The 24,472-nt window shown below is 38.7% G+C and overlaps 1 protein-coding gene across 1 annotated transcript in view; it reads left to right on the forward strand.

Moving 5' to 3' along the window:
- The window catches only part of actn2b (actinin, alpha 2b), a 29,308-nt gene extending 5,262 nt beyond the window's left edge, over window positions 1-24,046 (forward strand). Inside the window, exons 2-21 of the mRNA XM_088351001.1 lie at window positions 1,108-1,222; window positions 1,373-1,492; window positions 1,570-1,656; window positions 1,751-1,838; window positions 2,078-2,156; window positions 4,831-4,912; window positions 5,241-5,326; window positions 5,606-5,698; window positions 7,671-7,901; window positions 7,996-8,143; window positions 9,556-9,706; window positions 10,987-11,095; window positions 13,618-13,758; window positions 16,094-16,276; window positions 16,353-16,487; window positions 18,314-18,493; window positions 18,722-18,868; window positions 20,117-20,182; window positions 20,263-20,421; window positions 23,072-24,046. Coding sequence (XP_088207127.1) covers window positions 1,108-1,222; window positions 1,373-1,492; window positions 1,570-1,656; window positions 1,751-1,838; window positions 2,078-2,156; window positions 4,831-4,912; window positions 5,241-5,326; window positions 5,606-5,698; window positions 7,671-7,901; window positions 7,996-8,143; window positions 9,556-9,706; window positions 10,987-11,095; window positions 13,618-13,758; window positions 16,094-16,276; window positions 16,353-16,487; window positions 18,314-18,493; window positions 18,722-18,868; window positions 20,117-20,182; window positions 20,263-20,421; window positions 23,072-23,230 — 2,559 coding nt within the window. The 3' untranslated portion in view covers window positions 23,231-24,046. The remainder of the gene's footprint in view (window positions 1-1,107; window positions 1,223-1,372; window positions 1,493-1,569; window positions 1,657-1,750; window positions 1,839-2,077; window positions 2,157-4,830; window positions 4,913-5,240; window positions 5,327-5,605; window positions 5,699-7,670; window positions 7,902-7,995; window positions 8,144-9,555; window positions 9,707-10,986; window positions 11,096-13,617; window positions 13,759-16,093; window positions 16,277-16,352; window positions 16,488-18,313; window positions 18,494-18,721; window positions 18,869-20,116; window positions 20,183-20,262; window positions 20,422-23,071) is intronic.
- The last annotated feature ends 426 nt before the right edge of the window (window positions 24,047-24,472 follow it).

Genomic DNA, 24,472 nt, shown 5'->3' on the forward strand with positions numbered 1-24,472 from the left:
CTGATGCTATGGATGAAAAGAAGTGATATATGCCACCGCTGGGTCAGCCAATTTTTTTCAATTGTAATGTCCAAATGGCACAAGTTACATTTTGCAGGAGAAAAGTTTGTGGCGTGTTGCCCAACAAAAACTATTACAAAGTACAAACCCTTGAACAAATGTTTTGCCTAAATTTAGGAAAGACTAGTTTATTTTCAAAACACAACACAGCGTTTTAACGTCTTTTAAGGATACATAACATTCCAATCAGACCTAATTGTTGTATGTAACCTAAAATAATAACTTAAAAGTAAAGAGTGCATAATAATCGCTTCTGGTTGCAAAACACAACCATTTTAAATTTTAAAGCAACATTTTTAGAGATGAGATGGATCTTACCTGTTTCGACAGACTGATTTAAATGTTGGCAGCATAAAAGAATAAAGGGTCTCCTGTTTTAGTCCTTACACTGTTCACAGAAGTTTATTAGAACCCGAAACAGTTAATATAAGTACATAACATTTTGTGGTGTTCTTTTGTGCGTGACCATCGTTTTTTAGTTGTTTGTTTATTTAGTTTGGAAGGTCAGTGTTATTCATCTATGATCCTTCAGTGCACTTGACCATAATGACTCAAAGGCGAAATCCATTTTCAAAGTTACAGGAAGACTGCATTTCGAGACCTTATGACTCCATTAGAAACACTACTGGTGTAGTATTCAGCAGGAATTAAGTAGAAATAATAATTATTACCCAAAATAGAAGTACAAATACAGACCCACCCAGCATCAGATGTATTTTTGCCTTTGGATTTCTTGCTGAATCTGGTCATGTCCATTTTAGACTTGATTTTGTAAATATTAGTCAAATTTAGTCAGGAAAAAAGTAAAGGAAAATAAAGCTGCACTTTCTTGATCAATTCCAAACACTATTGGTCCTATACTTACAATGATTGTTGGTGCTGATTGTGTCAGCCATTTGTGTTTTATCTCTAGGCTATATCCTGCTGTTTGGTATAGTAACTGGCATTTTTACCATATTGTACTGGTCTAAAACGTAGTGCTTCAGTATGTTATCCGTAAATATGAAGTGTTTGATTATGTGTTTGACTTTGAATCTGTTCTGATAGACCTTCACTGCCTGGTGTAACTCCCACCTGAGGAAAGCTGGCACTCAAATTGATAACATCGAAGAAGACTTGAGAAACGGGCTGAAGCTAATGCTTCTCCTTGAAGTGATCTCAGGTCAGACTCAAATTTCAAGTTTAAAGTCCATGTTGTATTTATTCATAAGGCATAATTCATTTCTATGTTTGTTGAAATGTTTTCCTACAATGACCCCCCAGTGTGCACAGTATTTACTCACATGACCATCTCACTGTGGCATGCTGGCAGGTGAAAGGTTATCAAAGCCTGACAGAGGGAAGATGCGCTTTCACAAGATTGCTAATGTCAACAAAGCACTGGACTTCATTACCAGTAAAGGGGTAAAACTGGTCTCCATTGGAGCTGAAGGTACCAGAAACCTTGTTTGATGGAATACAGTGTGGAAAATATAATAACTATGTTTACTAATTTCGTTTTTGTTTCAGAGATTGTGGATGGCAACGTAAAGATGACACTTGGAATGATATGGACAATAATCCTTCGGTTTGCTATTCAGGACATTTCTGTTGAAGGTTTGAGGATGATTCATACATTTATTCCAAATAACCTGCTGTGACTTTATCATAATGTGAAAAAAGTAATATTGTCTTACTGACATATGTGCAGAAACATCTGCCAAAGAAGGGCTCCTCTTGTGGTGTCAAAGAAAGACCGCCCCCTACAGGAACGTTAATGTACAGAACTTCCATGTGAGGTAAGTCAACATTTGACCTCCAAAAGTAAAGTATCAATTGGAGCTAATATATTTTAATAATTACATTGTCTTACAATTACAATGACGCAGTTTCACTTTTAAAGCGGATGCTGTAAAGTATTTGGTACAGTTTTGACTTCTCCAAAACCTTTCGGTTAAATGGCTCCAATGGATGGAAATTTGCTTAAGTGCCTCTGTCAACTGACGTGTTGGCTCTTTTTGCTCATGGGCCGGTGAAGCTGGAAGGACGGCCTGGCATTCTGCGCCCTGATTCACAGACACAGACCTGACCTGCTCGACTACTCTAAGCTCAGCAAGGTGTCCTGCGAGTGTGTCCCCTGTGACTTGGGATGCTCTGTGTCACTCCCTCAAATACTAACCGTGAATGGCACTCACACAAGAAGTAATGACGACATTGAAAGGATCAAAACGCATGACTTAAGATTAATTATTAATTCTCACCTAATCGTTGCAAAGGTTCACCTGCAATACATTCATTAGAAAAATCAGTATTTAGATTACTGTGAATTGTTGACTACAGAGCGCACCTGATTGAAAATTTCTTGCGCAAATTTAAGATCAAATCTTTATTTTGTTTTTGAATGCAGGCTCAAACCGCCATAAAATTGTACTCATTCACGTCATTCTTACATTTGAAAAAGTATCAGAAAAGTAACAAAATGTTTTCGCGATTAAGATACTCCTTTGCGGACTGTATCCTCAGCTGTCAATCTTAATAAATTAGCACAGCAGTCAATATTAATTAAATCAGCATTAACATATATTTTGGTGTGGCATGATGTGACTAATTTAGGGTATATTTTTCCTATCGGGCCGAAAACTGTTCTAAATATTGGGAAAAATATATCCGATAATTAGTCACTTGCTGCCACACCTAAAATATGTATGTTGCTAGAAAGATTCTAAGCATTTATGTATAGTGATTTTTGTCGCTCTCCTGCATATATTTTAATGGCAATTTAATTAATATTGCCTGTTGCGCTAGTTGATAGAGATTGACTGCTGCGAACAACAGTTTATTTGATTAACATCAGATTTGTCACCACAAAAAAGTTTCTTAATAGCGCACAATTTGTTACTTTTCTTACACATTTCCCCGCTGATCATACTAAGACTGCAATCTTACTCCATGAGGACAATAGGAATCTCATCCATTTATGTAAGTTACTAATTGGATGACGAGGTATTTGGCGACAAAGGGAGTCACAGTCATGTGCGCTTTTTGCCTTGCTTCATTTGATTTTTTTCATTTCGACATTCAGAGCACTTGGCAGAAAATGAGGTGTTTTGTTTAAATTAAACAGTCAGATTACCCAATCCGCGCAAGTTCTAAGCCAGCTGCTCGTCTCTGGCCGAGGCGAACTTTCCGGGACGTGCCGCCGGACAGGGCAAGGAGCGTTGCAGCAGGCCGTAGATGGGCACTGCTGGAGGGATCCGTGGGAAGGGCCCAGCGTGCACCCATAGTCGCCGCCGAAACCTTTGCGACCATAAGCCTCGCAAAAAAAAAAAGAAAAGAAAAGAACAAGCCCCACCACTTTTAAAGCTGCAGTGTTTAAAATTTGAGAAAAAAGTAGTGGCTTGCAGTCCGTTTATCATGGTAAAAATATTGTGTGGGCATTAGGCAACTATTGATCTGTTAGTGGTGGACACCCATTCTATTGTTAATAAATTAAAAACTGGCCACTGCGGCTGTTGAGCAGGGAGTGACTCATCAGTCGTCATGATTGCAATCAGAAGTTTTATCTTTTCAACACTTGGTCGCATGGTCACAGAAACATGAGCCTTGACCCCGCACAGCTCGACCTCACCCCTGCTATTGCAGTCACGTCAAGAGGCAGCTTGACTTGTCAGAGTTAAGAAAAACGCAAGAGCTCAGTGGAGTATCACAACCTAGTGCAGAATGACGACATTGGCCTCAAAGAAATATCTTCTCTCTCTCTTTTACTCCCGTAAACAACGGTCAATCACTTGTGAACTTTTTACATTGCAGACCATCTCATTGTGCAGCTTTTCAGCTTAGCTACAACAGAGCATAACTGCATTGTTGAAGCATTGAACCACTAGGGAAGTCCTTCCATCTATCCGAGTATCTATTCTGGCATCATCTGATCCTTCCATCTCATCTTCTGCTGCCAGCTGGCCTTGCCTGTCACCCAGCGATAAACTACTTTTGTTGAGGACAGAACAATGGCTCCAATACACTTGCATGATCCTTTACTTTTGTGTGCCATCACCAAACGGGCTGAACTCGGGGACGACAGCCTCTCCAGAGTGTAGTCTGCTTTTGGCTTGAGGAAAGGAAATACTCTGCCAATTAAAAAAAATAGAACAAAATGTAGCCAAACAAGTACAATATTATCCAATTCTACTGGCAGTTAATTTTAAATTGTTACATATGTTTTTTCTTCTTTCATGAACGTTTTTGTTGTTGTTTTTTTCAGTAAAGACAAAATGATTCACAGTTGATTCAATGATCACCCTTATATTAAATATTTCACCCTAATTATTCAAACAAAAAGTACAGTTTTATTCTATTTTGTCCATCTTTTTCCCCTTGTTGAGTTGAAATACCTATACAAAACATCTAAACATGTATTTGCCAAACTTTCATGAATTCACAAGTGAATAGGTGAGGTTTTTTTAATCAAAAGGACCCTGAAAATTGCTTGGCTTTTGTCAGCAGCACTTAATACATCACTGACACCCAAGATAAACGCTTGAAGACATTAAATCCGTTGTGCAATTGCAGTGTCAAAATGGTATTGATTGCTCCCCAGTAAGACAAAAACTGCCTTGACATTGATCAAATGCTGCACTTCAATCCAATAAAAACAAGACTAGTGAGCTTTTTTTCCACCAATCTAAGAGTTGCATGCAAGTTTACGGTGCCTGCCCTGCTGTTGCATGAAGGTTAGGCATTTTAAGCCACACATCTCTGTTTAGTCACATGGAATTGTATTTCTTTATTTAGGATGATCCCCAGGGGAACCTGAACTTGGCTTTTGACATAGCGGAAAAACACCTGGACATTCCCAAAATGCTTGATGCTGAAGGTAATTGTTTTGAAAAACTCATTTTCTACTTAGGGTTTGGGTTTTATTTGAAAGGCTCTTCCCCACTATGTTTCTGTGTACATTTTCTAATGGGAAACTCACTTAGGCCTATGCTGAAACTTTACTACTAAGTTGCCAGAAAAGTTTCATGTTTCATTGGGCGAGATTCAGGCGTTTTGTTGAAATTCTGAAAGCAGCTAAAGTGGGCAATTTGGAGCATTTTCCGTCATTAGAGGGCCCATTTTCATTCTTTACCGCTTTATGCTTTAGTTGTAATAGATGGCTTTTTGTTTACCTTATTTTCATTTCAACATTGTCTCCTTTTCAGATATCATTAACACCCCCAAACCTGATGAGAGAGCCATTATGACATATGTGTCCTGCTTCTATCACGCCTTTGCTGGTGCTGAGCAGGTTCGCAAAATCCTCATGTTATTTAAAATTTTGATATTTAATCCCAATATCTAGTCTAATTCTTCGCACTTTGAATTTACATAGTACATTTATAATCTACATAAAATTTCTGCAAGTTTTTATTTGTTTAAACCATAGACAATACTTTGGAGAATAATATATGTTTTAAGTAGAGTTCTTTATATATTTGAGTTCAGTAATAATATACAAATTCTGTAATTTTATGAGCTAGTAATTATTGGGCAATGTCATGTGATCTGCGTGTTTTTGTCCCCTTAGGCCGAGACGGCTGCTAACCGAATCTGTAAAGTGTTGGGTGTGAACCAGGATAATGAGAAGTTAATGGAGGAGTATGAGAGGCTGGCCAGTGAGGTAAAAATATGACAATGTGTTCAAATTCTGATATTGTGACACAGGCTAAACAAGCCTCAGGTCTGGGAAAAGTTGGGCCAAATCGGGTTTTCCACAAACAGGTTTTGATGAAAACATTCCACTGTTCTTAATTATGTTTTTTTTATTTCCCTACACATTCCCTACACGATCTTAACATTAAAAATATTAAGAAATAATATGAAAAGAAAGTATGAAAGTATATCAATCAGTAATAAGTCAATCCAGTCATCTTCTAGGTCTGCACTTAAAGGGACAGTGCCTCCTATTGGTAAAAAGTGTCATTTATTTAAAAAAAAAAAAGAAAACCCGGTGAAAGAAAGATAAAAGAAGAAAAATGGTGATTTATGGTCACTTTGTATCTCCGTTAATTGTATTCTCTCCTTTGTTCTTTTTAGCACTCCTTTACGATTACACAACAGAACACAAGGACCTCTAGTGGTCAAAAAATACACACTGTCGCTTTAACCTTCATATGAAGATGGGGGCCTCAAATTATCATCTAGAGGGCTGCAAATCGCCCACAGGTTGCAAGTCTGAGACTCTTAGTCAAAATACTGACAAATGAGGAATTCCATGAACTCAAACATATATATTTTTTGCAGTGAGTAGTTGGATTTAAATGTCCAATATATAAATATCAGTAATTATATAACCCTGTGGAATTATAGTGTATTTATTTGACTGGGATATGTACAGATACAGTATAGTATTGTAAAAAGATATATGATGCATGATTATAATTAATTAAAGGCAGTTGGGTCCATTGTTACAGAAGAATTCATTGTCCATTGGCTTCTCGAGTCCTCATTAACCGTTTTCATTGTTTGAGCTCAAAATTACCGTACTTTTCGCACTGTAAGGCACTCTTGAATAATTCAAGTCAAGTCATGTTCATTTGTTTAGCCCTTAATCACAAGGAGTCTCAAAGAGCTACACAGACAACAGATTATTGCAAACCACAGACTATTATTTCATGTGTCTTATACAAGGCGCACCCCACAAAAAATTGTCTTTCGTCATGCACTTTTCATACATAAAGCGCATTGGACCATAAGGTGCATGAAATTGAGACTACAGTATGCGCTGCCGTGTTCATTCGTGTATATGTTGCGCATATCATTCACTTACGATATATATAAATGCAATGACAGTCACTACCTGGAAATGAAACCCATTGCATACAATATTTTGTGATTTTGGTCAGTGATGTTTATCAATTGATCAATCAATCATTGCTCAACTGTGATAGAATTCCGTCAAACCTTGAAGCAGGCTTTTCAAATTTTTTAACAATTTCTGGCCAATTTGGGGTTTTTAGGTGCGCTCTACAGTCCGGAAAATATGGTAATATGAAGGACATTAAAACCAACTTTAGAATCCAAATGATGCCAAGGAGCAAACTTAGATAATCAGTTTTTAAACAGATAGAAGCCACAATGACTCTGTTTTGACAATTAAAACTACACTTGCAAAGCAGTGTTCCCATTCTTGTCACATCATATTATGTCCTAAAGCAATTGCAATTTTTCAGACCAGTATTGCAATTTTGATGCGATTTTCATTTTGTTTGTTTTGGGGACTAATTAATCATAGTGACATGCATTAACCTTGAGAAAACAGTGCCCTCTTCTGGGGAGCTTTGTTACGTATGCTGTCTGCTCACATGAGGCTCACAAGTGGGTGTGTGGTATAGCGTGCTTCTTGCAAACTTATCTTCGGTTAGTGCCATTAAAACTTGCCTCTTATTTGCCGGCGCTGTTAACACCTGACTTTTTGGTCTTAAAGCTTGAATTTTTACAATTACGGTCGGCCAAACACCTCATCTTTTAAACCACAAAGGGTAAAACAAAACACAAACAAATAGCACCATGTCATATTGCAATAACAATTTGATTTCGGTTAATAGTGCAGCCCTATTATGTCCTAATTATCTTGGCGTAATCCGAACCAGCTGCTTGAATGGATTCGCCGCACCACTCCCTGGCTTGAAAACCGCACCCCAGAGAGGACCGTGACAGAGATGCAGAGGAAACTGGAGGACTTCCGTGATTACAGGCGCCAGCACAAGCCTCCCAAGGTCCAGGAGAAGTGCCAACTGGAAATTAATTTTAACACTCTGCAGACAAAGTTGCGAATCAGCAACCGGCCGGCCTTCATGCCCTCCGAGGGGAAGATGGTGTCTGTAGGTCACTCCAAATCCTTCCTTCACTGAATTTTGTGATTGTCAGGTCAGGGGTATGCCATGAGGTGATATCCTTTGTTTACTCGGCCTGCAGGATATTGCTGCAGCATGGCAGGGCTTGGAGAATGCAGAGAAGGGTTATGAGGACTGGCTCCTCACTGAGATCCGCAGGTTGGAGAGACTGGACCACCTGGCTGAAAAGTTTCGTCAAAAAGCCAGCAATCATGAAAACTGGGCCAGCGGTGAGCCGTTGTACAAACAGTAGATAAGACTTGTCCATCCACACAAATTAGTTAATGAAATTAATATGGTAATTAAATAAATAAACCAGTAAGAATTAAATATGTACACAAACATTAAAGGGTAAAACCAAAGGACCAAACAGACCAACGTCATAAGAAAGAGCTTCTTCCCAAGGCCCATTATAACCCTGAACTCTCATCTACAGAGTTCATGAGCATTATGTTCTGTAGTACTGCTACATCTTTATTGTATTTTATATATTATTATGGTTTCCATTTTTATCCCTTTACACATTTTTATCTTTCTAGTTTGTGTTGCTTTGCACTGAGGGGAGAAGCCCTCCAATTTCTCCGTCCTGTTGAAAATAACAATAAAAGACATTCCATTTAACTATCAAATGACAGTTGTGACAATATAATTAAACTTTTTTTATTGCAAATGTGCTTGTGTTTAGAATTACCTAGTGATTAATCAAATCTAACTACACAGATGCCAAAGTATTTCACTGCATAAACAATTTTCTTACTCATTGGAACTAAATTTGGCCCATTTTTACCTCATTTTTGAGGTGAGCAGTGAGAAACTGAGGTGTGCAGACTGAGGTGTGCAGACGGACTGACACAGGACTGACTTTGATTTAAGTAACAGAAGGTTAAAGTAGTTTTTTGAAGTTAATAAAAAATGTAATTATATTATAATTTCATATCTAGTGAGAAAGTCTATTTAAATGAGCAAAAATATCTACTTCTACTGTTTTATAGATAATTTAGCCTATTTCTTTGTACATTTCTCCTATTTTACTGCATTTCTAACTTGTCTTTCAAGTAAAATGTTATTGAACTTGTATCTTGTCTTTATAGTAAAATAATATAAAGTACTGTATTTCTAGTTTATTTTTAACAATAAAATAAAATTGTAAAAAAGCAAAACAAAACTTAATGGGACAGTTTGTATTATTTCGCTTCTCCTAGTGGAAAAAACGTAATTCTTCAAAAACAGAATTGCTTTAAATAATTGGATAAATATACATGAACTGTATGAACGTTTATTCCAACAATTTGCTTTCATTTGATATAACATGAGCCTCATCTAAAAGGGAGTTGAGATACCTGTCCGCCACCTTACTGCTACGGGTACCCCCAAAAAACTAAAAGCTTGGCAAAAAATGTTGACAGAAAGGCGGTGCGTTTTGGTCGCTTTGAGTCTCCGTCTTTTGTATTTTTGGTTGCACTATAAATATACTGACAGCTATTGTTCAAATAATACACACCGTCCCTCGAAAACTAACAAAATGATCTGCAACTGTAACAAGAATTTTAATTTTCAGTGTGGTGTTTATCAGCACTTAAAAAAGGCCATGTTTGAATCTAATTTTCTTATCTACTGTATCTCCCCTAATATGTGCTATTAGGCAAAGAAATGTTGCTGTCCATGAAGGATTACGAAACAGCCACCCTGCCACAAATAAAGGCAATGCTTCGGAAACACGAGGCCTTTGAGAGTGACCTGGCAGCGCACCAAGACAGAGTGGAACAGATTGCTGCTATTGCGCAGGAGCTAAAGTACGCCACTCCACATTTTCCGTCGGTGTCCGAGTCCATGTATCGGGAACGTGAAGTCACTCCGCAATTTATGGCTGGCTAATAAATGACTAAGGCTAAGTCCAGATGTACTTGGGTACAGTTTTACACAAGCCCTGGAAAGGCAGTGTTTTGGAAGCATCAGATGAAGGTATATAAAAGCCAAGCTGGTGTGGATTTTGTTTCAATAATTCTGCAGTCAGTGGTAGTCCTGGGCACGTTTAATTGTGATGGTATTGTTTTTATTGTGCAAAACAACCAGTGTTGTGCGCGTTACTGAAAAAATGTATTTAGTTACTACTTACTTTGTTTCAAAAGTGATTGCATTGCCCTCCCCAGATAACTGACACTGAAAGAAACTTTCTAGTAACAAATTTTATACTGTACAACTATATCCTCACATTGAAGCCGACCCCCTAAACTGCTTAAAAATAGCCACATAATACAAGAAGTAGAAGAAAATGTGTACACCAACTTGTGGAAGCGGTGGACCTTCATATTTCTTGGCTTTTGCAATATGAGAGCTTGAAAACTAACACAGCTGAGAGACTCCATATCCATTTTGTCTCTGGGCATCCAACCGCTCAAAGTTATCCTCCTTTTCTGGGTAATTATCTCCAGGCATGGAGTATTGCAAAAATAATTTAACAACTAAATTTTAGAACTGTTTTTCTGTAAATTTTGTTCTCATGTTTGCCCTTTAGATTTTGTTGTTACTGTATGAGCCACAACCCCCCATTCGCTACGAGTGACAGATAAGCAAATATGTGCTTATAAAGTGACACTCATTTTAATATGACACAGATCTCAGTATACAAGGTAGGGAGTATATCGGAATATCAGTAGGGACGAACTACGCGTTCTCTGTGCTTGAGACAGTGCGAGCCTCTTTCTGCTGAAACGTCCTACCTTCTCGAGACGTCCTACCTATGGTTGACCTGACAGCAGCAATTTTGTTTTCTTTCCAATCAAGTAAAAGCAGTAACGCTGAAACTCAGAATTATTGCAAACAGATCTTTTTTGATGAATTCAAATGAGGTTTGGCATACATGCATACATACATACACTGCGTTATTACCGTAGTCAACAAACACCATGCTAGAAAGCTACTACGTTAAGATATGAGTCGTTGCTTTCCATGTACGTGTTCGTTTGTAATGTTTTACTCCAAATACATGAAGACAACAATGGCAAACAATGTAAAAAGAAAAGTATTACAACATATCTAACTTCATAAAAAAATCCTCATTTTTCTTTTTCAGTGAGCTGGACTACCATGACGTTGCAGCTGTTAACCATCGCTGCCAGAGCATCTGCGACTTGTGGGACCGACTAGGAACCCTGACCCAGAAAAGGAGGGAGGCTTTGGAGGTATAGTACTAATGAATGGATGGCGCCTGCATCTGTGTGCGGCAAATGTACACTAGAGGGGGCTAGTGATCCACATTAGTAGACACAATCGGTTTCAAGAGCCGTTTCATACGGTATTGGACGGAGACATGGCTGTCATCGCGTAGCCTCTGACTGGCTCCGTTCCCAATGGCCACTTCCTCTGATCTGCGCAATCCATTCCTGACTTGCAACTGCACGAGGGCTCACAAAAAGGAATGAGGATTAACTGTGAATGACAGCAACAGAGGCCTGTTGTCTGATCGCATCCCGCTCAACACAATCTGCCTTTGACCCTGCCAAAGTTTGGGTTAACAAGGTCATGCTAATGTTATTCTCTCTGGAGTTAGTTGTCATAACAAGTGTCTGACAGAGGTAAGATCTTAAGCCTGAGTCCGAGCTTGACCCGACCCGAACTTCGGCCCGGATCGGGCCTAAAATGTCAATCATTACTTTTGGGTCAGGCCAGGTTTTTCTCTAGCTGACTTTTTAAAAAATTTATTTTTTGTTTTATATGCATATTTACTGAACGACGTGTAGATACCCCAAAAAATTGCATTTGTTGAAAAAAAGAAAGACAAAGAAATTCGTTTACGCTAACATCACAGTGGAATTTTCAGAGATTCTGAGTTGCTCAGTATAAAAAAGTTTAAATAAGTTAAAAGTTCACTGTTGAGTTAAAAAAAAAAAAAAAGCTATTATAATTTAATACGTACATAATTGAGATTTACTGTAGGTATTAAAATACATGAAACGCCAAGTCCTCCACTGGACAAATAGCCTTTAAATCTTAAATGTGTTACAAAAGCAAGAACATAAAGTCTGTGCAACAAAGTTTAAAAATGAAAACCACAAGTGGGGCAAATGCATATCGTACAATATGATACTCAAAATTTCAGAACAAAATATATTTTCCAGAATGATTTAGGATCTAGTATCTGTGTTGTTACACGCTGGTGCCCTCTATGACGAAGTCCGGCTTATCTTTGAAGAGCGGGATAACGCTTTATGCCGAAAAACAATGGCGACCAGAGAGACAACGAGAGACTGTGGTCCGCAAAAAAAACCCAACTGTCTATTATCCACCCGTCATTGTTTTTCTTTGTCTCTCAGCCTTTCTCTCCCTCTTAAAATGCTGGGCTGGATTCCTAAAAAGACCCAGAGTATTATTTTACACCTAGATGTCGCTGAATAGTGTAGTGCAACTGAAAATGAGTGTTAAAAAGCACAAGGGAGAATACAAACTGCCCAATATTCAACCTGTCAAAATGACGAATGGCCTTAAAATCTTCCTGTCAACTTAAAGAAATCCGTCAATGATAGAAAATTGTCAGTTAATGTAACCTCTGCATACACTAAAATATGAATGATGTAAACGTTTATACTGTGTTGTAAAACTTTCGCTAGAAAAGATGGGCTTAAATGTGTTATTATAAATCACCTCTCCTCCTTCCAAAAGGCTTGGTCCTGCAAATCAAGTTCATTGGTCGTGCTTAGGCTGGGTCATACTTTAACTAGTGCGTGTCTGTGTCGGGCTGGGCTGGAGTTTTTAGGCCTAATCTTACCTCTGGAGGGTTTCTGTAGAGCAGGGGTCGGGAACCTATGGCTTGCGAGCCATAGATGGCTCTTTTAATGAGTATGTATGGCTCTGAGACAAAATTGATTGCTTGCAAATTTTCTCTATGTCATTCCAAAGTTGAATGAGCGTAGCCTATTGTATTGCACACAATCCCAGACCAAAACTGGGTCAGCAGTTGTATGGGCCAGTATATATAGGAAACATTTTAAACTACATTTTACAGTCTAGGTGACCACCAAATACTAGTTTTGGCTGTACATCGCTAAGGAATACTTTATATCGAAGCTCATTTACCCATCAGTGTTCACTGTTGAGACACCTTATTTTCAAAATCCACATGAAAAACTGTAAATACGCCAAAACACCAGACAAGCACCCAAAGCAATATGATCGGGTGAATGGTAGGGATGAGTGGAGCTACCCAAAGAGCGCTTGCCCTGCGCTGTCTGCGCCGAAAGTAAATAAGTTGAGATCCTCGTTTGCAGAATTTTGTGACATTTTTACAAAATAACTGCTTGCAGGCCAAAATGAGCCTCAACGATCTTCAGTAATTGTGGAAGGGAGACAAGTTTAAAGTGGTATATTTGTTTAAATTTGGGACACAGGCTCTGGCAATACTTTTCTTTCATAGAATTGATCAAATCATGAAATGTCACACAGTGAAATATAATGTGCTGAAGAATAAGCTTTTGTCTGGAGAGCAGGTTTAGTGTTTTTGTTAAATTTGGTCCCAAAAGATATGGTGTGGCTCTTTCCCAAAATAAACTCAAAATATTTTGCTCTTATGGCCCTTTGAGTAAAAAAGGTTCCCGACCCCAGCGGTAGAGGGTAGTATATATGCCGAGGGATTTGATTGGAGGAGGTCATCTTGGAACATTTTGAGTCGTGATTTTTCTGGATTTATTTCATGTCATAATTCTTACAGCGTACCGAAAAGCTGCTGGAGACCATTGACCAGTTGTTCCTGGAGTTTGCCAAGCGCTCGGCTCCTTTCAACAATTGGATGGAGGGAGCCATGGAAGACCTACAGGACATGTTTATGGTTCACACTATCGAAGAAGTTCAGGTATGCTCACAGAATGATTTTACACATAGGCAGGGCATGTTAATTATTATTAGTTATAGTAAGTCATTACTTCTTCCAAAAAGTAACTTAGTTAATAACTAAAAAACTCAATAGTCAAATTAACTAGTTACTAGGGAAAGTAACTATTTTCGTTACTTAAAAATAAAGTGGTTGTAGGTCAAAGAATTTGAAATTTTCTGAGCAGTATTTGAGTCAGTTGAATAGAAAAGAATAGACAGGTAATTGTGTTATAGAACCTGGTAATATTTATTGCACCTCACCAGAAACGGATTTATCCTACACTAGAAGTGCAACAAAAAGAAACAGTACACAATATAATAAAATAACAATCAGCAGTGAACAATGTAAAGTGAGTTTAATAAATGTAATCTAACTTAAATGGTCCATTGTACAGATGTGAATTCCGACTCTTTTCGGCTTGGCTCACTAAAAAGAGACGGCTCTTTTGAGTCACAAATGGCTCTCTAGGTTGTATTGGTTGTTTTATCCATATACTGTAACCTTACCATCTGAACATTGATACTGAAAAACAAAGGAAACATAAATTAATATTTATAAATCTACACAGAAAACATAAAATACAAAACAATTTTAACCTTTTTACACTTAACAAATTCAAAGTATACAGGACAAAATCCCGGAAAAATGCATTTTGAACATTCACAAGAGAAATATAGCCTCTCGAATGGGACCGGCTCTTAATTGGTGGGGAGCTGGTTCCCACTTCCAAGAAACGGCTCATAAAGCAGCTTTGTTCGTGAACGACACAAGTTGGTTGCACCATTCAACAATTCGCCTTTTCTTTCCGCGCATTAGTAGATACTGTATTTGTAATTGCTATCAAACTATATAATAGTTGCTATTTTTAATAGTGACACGATCCCAAAATTCGTTACTTAACAAACTCGGAGGAGAGCAAAAAACTTTCCGCTAAAAACAGCAGGTACACGCTGCTGTTGGCATTCTGCAGGCAAAGTAACGCTACTTTTGAACTTCAGCAACGATAACGGCGTTGTAATGCCAGAAAAAGTAATGAGTTAGATTACCCCATTACTGGGAAAAAAAAACCCGGCGTTACGTAAAGGCGTCATTTATAACAGCGTTATTCCCAACACTGCAGATGAAGCTATGCCCCCTTTCTTCTGTTATATTTTATTTAAATTTAATCTAAAATTCGTGTTTAATGTTAATATTGATAATGATAGCAATGCTCAATTTCACACCTTGAGTGTTTTAAATTATTTGATTTAAGACACTCAAGGTCAACAAACAAGATATTATCAGAAAGCAAGGTTAGGGTTAATGTACACATTAGGATAGTCCAGAGGAAATCACATTATAATTACAACTGATTAATTACTCCCATGGACAAATGGGAAAAATGCTATACTCTTTCCCTAATCTATATTAAATTAGTTTTGATATTATAGTAATTTTATATTTATACAAGTAAAAATAGTGGATCACTCAAGAATAAAGTTAAGTCAAGTCTAGTCTCATTTATTTGTATAGCACTTAATCACAACATTTCTCAAGGGATAGCACTGTATTGGGTTCTTCCACAGGAAAACCTATAACAAAAAGGATTAAACTGTTCAATTTGCCTGTGGGCTGCAAGTTTGAGACCTCTGCCTTAGCTAAATGGTAGAAGTATGACTAATATCTATCCATCCATTATCTGCACCACTTATCCTCAGCAGGTTTGCGGGGGTGCTGAAGCCCACCCGAACTATCTTTGGGCAGTGGGCAGGGGACTCTCTGAACTGGTTGCCAGTCACTTGTTCATTCACACCTAGGAACAATTTGGATTAGCCAATTAACCTGACATTCATGTTTTTGGAATGAGGGAGGAAACCCACGCAAGCACGGGCAGAACATGCAAACTCCACACAGGAAGGTTTAATCCCATGACCTCAGAATTTTCCTACACACGTGCTAACCACTGCCCTGCCAAGCTGCCCTTATGACTAATATTTATCTATTAAATGTATTACAGCATACCCCTAGGTGTGGCAAGTTAAATTATTATAATAACGATACTACGCTATACTGATACAAAATATATATTTTACCTGGTCAAACTTTGGCTTTTATAAAAAAAATCATTCACTTTACGGGTAATGTTTAAGAAGCATTGGGTTAATGATAAATCTACTTTCTCTAACTCATTCTTCATCTGATTTCAATTCAAACTGAATGATTCTTCGCTACGTGGACTATATAAACCAATAAAAAAATGATCAGACCTGACAAAACCTGACATTTTAACAGTATTTCAGCACATTTCTCTTTTTTTTCCCCGCCCGCCCCCCAGAGTCTAATTGCGGCTCACGAGCAGTTCAAAGCCACTCTCCCGGAGGCAGACGCTGAGCGACAGGCCATCCTTGGAATTCACAACGAGGTGCAAAAAATTTCTCAGAGCTACGGGATCAGGGCCAACATTAGCAACCCTTACAGCACCATCACCACCGACGAGCTTCTTGTCAAATGGGACAAAGTAGGCCCCACTTTGAATGCCGTTCAAATGTTACATTTGGCAACTTACAAGTAACTCCTTGTGCGTGTTATTTCAGGTGAAGAAGTTGGTTCCTCAACGAGACAGCGCCTTGCAGGAAGAGCTTGCACGCCAGCATTCCCATGAAAGGTTGAGACGGCAGTTTGCCGCACAGGCTAATCTAATCGGACCGTGGATCCAGACTAGGATGGAGGTTAGATATTACATGGCCCTTTCGTGATCATCAGCTCTCACTGAAGCGATTCGCAGCCTAATGTGAAGCTGCGAGATGAAAAAAGCACCTCCATGTTCAAGACCATGGTGCTCAGCCGGAAAAGGGTGCCATGCTCCTTCCGAGTTGGGGATTAGATCCTGCCCCAAGTTCAAGTATCTTGGGGTCTTGTTCATTAGTGAGGGAAGGATGGAACAGGAGATTGACAGACGGATCGGTGCAGCATCTGCTGTCATGCGGACCCTGTATCGGTCTATCGTGGTGAAGAGGGAGCTGAGTCGAAAGGCAAAGCTCTCGATACACCAGTGGAGCTACGTTCCTACCCTCACCTATGGTCATGAACTGTGGGTTATGACCGAAAGAACATGATCCCGGATACAAGTGGCTTCAATGAGTTTCCTCCGCAGGGTGGCGGGGCTCTCCCTTAGAGATAAAGTGAGAAGCTCAATCATCCGGAAGGGACTCTGTGTAGAGCCACTACTCTTCCGCATTGAGAGGAGCCAGTTGAGGTTGCTTGGGCATCTAAAAAGGATGCCTCCTGGGCGCCTCCCTTGGGAAGTTTTCAGGGTATGTTCCACCGGCAGGACACCCCGGGGACGACCCAGGACACGCTGGAGAGACCATGTCTTTAGGCTGGCCTGGGAACGCCTCGTGATCCCGTCGGATGAGCTGGAAGAAGTGAATGGGGATAGGGGGATCTGGGCTTGCCTTTTTAGGCTGCTACCCCCGCGATCCGACCCCGGATAAGCGGAAGATAATGGATGAATGGATGGATAATAAGATATTGTAACATTTAGCTATTTTCTTTTTTAATAATAAACTGATTTACTTTTGTGGTATATAACAGAACTATCAAAACGGTGATTTGGTTTCAGTCAAAGTAGAAGCATGCCTACCCACGATACACATTGTAGCTTCGGACAGAGACGATTTCTTTGGACCATGGGAAAGCTTAAATTGAAAGAAAAGTGGCTAAAAGTTGTGCCCGGTACGAGGCACAACGTATTGTGTGTAAGAATTATTATTCTTATTATTATTTTCGATTGTGTTTTTTTTTTTTTTTTGCCGACTTGGTCTTGAATTTGATTTCAAAAGGCATTAAAAAGTTATAAAAAGTCTTGAATTGAATTTACCTAAGCTGTAGGAACCCTGAAGATGAGATACTTGATTGTCAGTAAATTGCTCAGAGGAAGATTATTTTCCTAATACGTAAAAACAAATTGGTATTTGAATTTCTTTGCAACTTTTGTTTGTTCATTTTATGAGTGCATGCACGAAACTAAACCGTCCTCGAGAGACCAAAATGTGCAGGAATTGATTTTTTATCAGTTAACTGTAGTAGTTGTATTCATTCATTTTCCAGCCACTTGTCCTTGCAAGGGTCACAGGGGTACTGGAGCCTATACCAGCAGGGAACACCACAGAGTGGTGACCGGCCAGACGCAGGTTACACAGAGACAGAAAATCGCACACAAACTCTTACCTAAGGAGAATTTGGAATTGTCGATCAAAATGCTCTGCATGTTTTTTGGATGTAGGGTAAACTGAAGTTCTGGGAAAAAAAAAAAACACTCAGGCATAGTGAAAACATGCAAACCCCACGCAGGGAGACTGGTACTTAGAATAGAACCTGAGACCTTCGAACTGTGATGTTTGAAAGGCTAACCAGTAAAGAGGCTGTAAGTAATACAGCAGCACAGTTGCTGCTGTATTACTTAGTTACTTCTACCTTTTTATTAATTTAATTCCTCTCTGTTTTGCAAATAAGTTGTGTAGTACAACCATTCGGACGGACTGTTCTTCAACAGGAAATTGGACGCTGCTCCCTAGAGATAGGAGGAACCTTGGAGGACCAGATGACCAAATTGAAACAGTGTGAGCACGTCATCGTCGCTTATAAGCCCAACATTGACAAATTGGAGGGAGACCACCAGCTAATCCAGGAATCACTTGTGTTTGACAACAAACACACAAACTACACTATGGAGGTACATAATTGGAGGACATTTTTATCTCAAAGATATTTCGTGTGTTGTTATTCTTCGTTTCTAAACCGGTTAGAACTTTTTTGTAGTAGTTAGACACAGTTGTTCATTTTACCAATGTGCTACTTTTAGATAAGAAATACTTTAGTTGTCATATTCATTCCTTTCTTATGCACTCTTCTGCATGTCTTATGCATGTCTTCTGTGTTGTCATTGAATCACTGTGTGTAGCACATACGTGTTGGCTGGGAGCTGTTGTTGACGACCGTCGCCCGCACCATCAATGAGATCGAAACCCAGATCCTGACTCGTGACGGAAAAGGCATCAGTCAGAAGCAGATGAATGAATTCAGATCTTCTTTTAACCACTTTGATAGGGTAAATATTGCCATTGAGATTTTCACTTGGTTCATTAAAAATTTCGATCCTTCAAGTGAAAAACATTGATTTCAGCTATAGTCACCGCTAATTACTTGGCTAGTTTTACGCTGCATGGTTCAAGTGACACAATTACAATGTGTGTTTCTTTTTTTATTTGGGAATAACGTCATGCCCACCTCATGGCACAATCGAGGCAAACAACACAATTCAAAGCCATCCTTTTAAAATTAAATTTCCATGAAAGCATGCATGGTTATAATTCATTTAGGACCTGGTTATTATTGCAGTGACGCCAAGATTAAAGTACCATAAATTCCAGACTACATGCTGCCACATTTTTGCTACATTTTAAAGACAACAGCTTTAAACACAGTGCGGCTTATTCTTTTTTTGTAGCAGGACAAAGGAAAACGATGAGCTGCTCTTTTTCACAATGCATTCGCTCTAAATGCAAAATACTGCTGTGACATCGGGAAACATTAATGACGCCCTTCTCGAGAAATGTGTCCATGTTTTTGCTCTTATTATTCTAAAGTACATAACACGAGCAAAGTGTTTGACAGTACTTTGTTCAGTATTTATAACATACTCGCTATATGTCAACTTTTTTTACCCACAAATCAAGTCTTTAACTTAAATTACTGAATTGAAATGCAGTGGAAGTTATCCGGCAAAAAAGCACACTTTTCTTTCTTTATCAGCAGCCAGGTCGCTAAAGTTTTCTTTTAATCTTCGAGAAACAATAACAATTTAGCGTGAAATCCCATCTTGGATCAGTGCCATATTCTCTGGCAAGATGCTGACTCGCTCTACTGTGTATCACTGGACCTCGCGCTTACTAAACACAGTGCCATCTAGTGGTCAAATTCTACTCATTCGACCTTAAAGCCTGCGGTTTAAAATCCTGAGAAGCTTGTACAAAGACAAAAATGAGTTTCTTGCCTAATTTTAAGCATAAACGTTAATTCAGGTGCACTCTGTAGAAAGGAATTTACGTTTGCTTCGTTTTTTACTTGGCATAATACTGAACTCAGGCCAACTTAATGTGTAATGTTTCCATTATACAGTATATGTAGGATTGCTCCATTGTGTTCTCACTGCCTGGTTTTACGGCATTGTTTACGCGCCTGACCACAACAATTGAATAGGAGCATTCAATTTGAATTCATCAAATACCTCCTCAGCGTAAATCTGGCTCTCCTTTCCTTTTCATAATTTATGTGCAATGACTCCCTGCAACCACAGAAAAAGAATGGTGCCATGGAAACGGATGACTTCCGGGCCTGCCTCATATCTATGGGCTACGATTTGGTAAGGGGGCTTAAATAAGGTTTTTTATGAGGCGATTGTCCTGTATGTTAGTACCATTTAAAAATTGTTGTTCCATTTAGGGTGAAGTGGAGTTTGCCCGGATAATGATCCTTGTTGACCCCAACGGCACAGGGATCGTCTCCTTCCAATCTTTTATCGACTTTATGACCAGAGAAACTGGCGATACCGACACTGCTGAGCAAGTGGTGGCATCCTTCCGAATTTTGGCGGGTGACAAGGTTTGTTTCAAATTGAGCTGGTTGCTGGTGGGATTGGTAATGCTTCTGGGGCCGAATTGTCTTTTATCTGGCCTATTCATAGTTCAGCAATCTCAAATGTACATATTTGTTATAAAAATCGCTCATTTTTTAGAAAACTCATATTTTGCAAAACCTCTACTACCGTATTTTCACGACTGTAAGGCGCACCGGGTTATATGGCGCACTCCCCCAAAATAGATTTTGTCATACATTTTCCATACACAAGGCGCACCGGACTTTAAGGCACTACAGTGGGAACGTCAACGAAACAGATAGTTCAGTCAAACGTATTAACCCCTTAACATTCAGACGGCTCTCAAAGAAGCAAATACGTGTCTTGTTCTGTTTTTATTTTAATGTTCGAAATAAAGTTTTCATTCATTCATTCCACATATCATTAGGAAGGGTAAACTCTTGGTGTGGTGGGATTCAAGAAATGCCAATCATTTCTTTGTTTCTATTTTCTTTTTCGCTGGCAACTGTGTGGACAGCAAAGTAAGAATTTAATTGTGCAGGGAATTGTGGTTCTTTACTGTACATATGACAAAAGCACTTTGAATTGAATTTAAAAATAGACTCATCACAGAAACATCAAGATCAGACAGGAACAAGATACTGGGAAAATATAAAGTAGTTCACCAAAGTCGTCTTGCAGCCATCACGCTCCAAAACACGCAATAATGCCGACAAATAATTGTTGCTAGCTGTCTGTTTAGCCCCATAATTCCTGTTTACAAATACAGACTACAGGAGTAAAAATGTTTTCTCCTGGTCGTAGAGCAACCAAACATGTGATTCACATCTTTTTCGGCCAATTGCAGGCTTTGTTTTGCCCCGCTTTAGCCTACACGAACCTGTAAATGCTAAAAAAGACTGGCCTCCTTTACCTTCGAATAACTTTAGCCAAAAGTGACCAATCCCAATGATGATTGACACATTAGTTAGGAAATGAAACGCCGGTATATATATCCTAGCATACACCGCGGACTACTTCGCCTACTGGGGGAAATCTAGTCGGCAGCTGCTTGCCTTAGATGAGAGACCTTGCGACTTAATATTGATCCACATGCACAAGGCTCACTGTATTATAAGGCGCATGGTCAGCTTTTGAAAAAAATAAAGGCTTTTAGGTGACTTTGCATTACAAATGAACTACAATGGAGTCAAGCAGGAACCTCATAATTCCTAAAGTAGTTACGTTTCCGTAGTGCAGTGGTTGGCACATTTTCCTAGCACACAGAAGGTAAAAGTCGGCCTGGAGAGGGATGGGTGCCACAAAACTGTTCTTGCCCAAGGCACACGACAGGAAACAGTGCCTCTACGACCCTAGTGGTTAAGGGAACCAACCAACTGATTCTTTAACACTGGCATCTTGGAGGGAATGATTTGCAGTGAGGTATTTTGTCGGTTGAGGCACAGTCAGATTTACCCAAACAAAGGAATCTACATCTTATTCTTCATTTGATTGGCACAGCAAAAAAGCAATACGTAAACTGAAGCATAGAAAATAATGTATTCTTTTCTTATTTAAACTTGAAGTGCTCCTCTTAAATAATAAAATAAATATATAGGTATTCCTTCGTTATCAAGAAAAGTCCATGCAACAAGTAAAAAAAAAATAATGGAAGGCATCACTTGCTATTAGCTTGCTAAACTATCACTAATTCATTTGCATGGGGCTGAGATGTGCAACACAGCAGAATCATTGGTCTCACTATCGTCCACTGCCATGGGGCAAGAGAATTGAGTGCCTCATTCTGCATCTGTAGAGGCTCAGCACAAAGATACATTACAAACTAATTGTATTGATTGATAATTTTAATGTAATGTGAACATTTTACAAATTTGAAAAAGAAAATCCCCAAATTGTGGATTAAAGGAGCTGTACGGAATTTGGAACTTTGTTACCTATTACCGCCATCTCCTGGCTTGTGTCATTATTGCAGCCTCAGTTGGCTCTTTCATGATGCATGAGCAAGTGCGTGCATTTCTTAGACGCGCTTGAATAAGCTATGTTGTTTAGGTTAGCGTTTGGAATGTATTTGAAGAAGGCCTTTTCTTACTTTTACTATTTTAATGCTACACTGACAAATAGAAATTATTAGGCTTGCATGGTTAACATATTCTTAATAGAGAAAATAATTACATTTCAACTTTTTAAGGACACTTCAAACTACACACCCCACCTTTATATGAGAGAGAACTTAAATGCTGAATAAAGATAATTTTATTATAATTATTTTATAAAAAATAAGACACAGCCGCACGTTTCTTCCCTGACTGCATGTCACTTACTGCAAGGATGTTTTTAGTGAGTTCAAGCGCTTCACTGATACTGAAAGCAGGGCAGTGCTTTGTCCCCACCTTGTGGCATTGTGGTCCTAAAGAATAATGTTTACATTTAGGGCGTTTTGCCGATCTGAAATAGGATTTTGTACATCCTCCCATGCAAGAATTTGCTACTAAGCGTTTGTTATGGGACTATACATTACATACACTCCATTGGAGGATTAAAAAACAGAGTTTGCTCACCCCGCTCCCCCAAAAAAACTACTTCCTTGTGGAACAACTGGATTTATTACATTGCATAAATGTTTGTTTAAAAACTTGCCTTTGCATTACATCACAGCCGTACATCCTTGTGGAGGAATTGAGGAGAGAACTTCCTCCCGAGCAAGCTGAGTATTGCATCTCGAGAATGCCGCCCTACAGACTCCCAGGAGCGCCACCAGGCGCGCTGGACTACACTGCTTTCTCCACCGCCCTCTACGGGGAGAGTGACCTTTAAACCCACACCTGGCAGACACAAACCACTCGATTAATTTTGTGTCCAATTACAATTTTAGACAAAGGAGGTTCAATTGTGTTGAATGATTTGGTTGATTCAGACAAACAAAGCCTGCTAAAAGATGCCTGCCTGCTTCATCACCAAAAATCAAGAATTATTGCACATTATTTATTTTTGTCTGATTTAAATATGTCCAAGAGGCTAGACTTGTTCTATTCAAGGTGGTGGTGCCAATGGCCCCTTTAACTGTCTGGCCAATGCCATCTCACCGTATTAAGTGCAGAAAGGCTCATTCACATGAAAAATGTTCAAAAATTGATGCAAAAGAAAAGTATTTTTGGTTTTGATTTCCATAATTAAAGTGTAACCAAACACAGTCCTATCTATTTGTGCATTATAAAAGGCAAGCGTTAGTTCCCTTAATATGTCTTCTTTAAGTTAATTAGAAAAATGATCAATGGTATACTTAGTAAATGCACTTCCCTCATAAATATATCAACCAAATGGATGGCATGGGAAAAGACCAGGTTAACTATTCATACTCAATTTTGCTTTAAAGGGATACAAACACCCACACACACGACACAAAAGTTTATCAAAAGGAACTCTTAAACTTTTATGTGTTTATGTGCCTTATGTTTTGAAAAATGCAAACCTTATGTAATTTGTCAAGTTGAATTGTCCCCCAAATTTTGCTCCAGCAAGTTCTTCGTGCTCTTTTTGAGATTAAGATTCTTTCAATATGGTCAGAAATATTCAGCAGATTGGTCTTGAATCACTTTTCATCCTAGCCAAGGAATAAAAGAAATGCTGTTAAAATAATTTGTTTTCTGTCTGTGTTTCTTATTTTATTGTCATGTATCCATCTGTAAGGTGCCTTTGAGTAAATTACCACATTATTTGTGGTGTTTGCGTCAGCACAAAACCTGCAGAAAAATAGACACAATCTGGAAAATAAATTCAAGTGGAGAAAAATAGGATATGGATGTCCACTTTGATACGTTGTACTATTTTGTTAATGATGCATTAAAGGGACAGTATGTATAATTTAGGACCTCCAATTTTTTTGACGATCCATTAAAGGGACAGTGTGTATTTTTTTTTGCCTGCAGGCGTTAAAAAAAATCGTAATTCATAAAAAAAATATTAATTTGAAAATAATGCATAAATACATGTATAGTCCTTAAAATACTCCTAGGTTCAAAGAATTTAATCTATTTTACATACCACGATCCTCACCTA

This window comes from Urocampus carinirostris, chromosome 13 (genome assembly GCF_059441175.1).
Source record: "Urocampus carinirostris isolate Australia breed hairy pipefish chromosome 13, RoL_Ucar_1.0, whole genome shotgun sequence".
Taxonomy (NCBI): Eukaryota; Metazoa; Chordata; class Actinopteri; order Syngnathiformes; family Syngnathidae; genus Urocampus; species Urocampus carinirostris.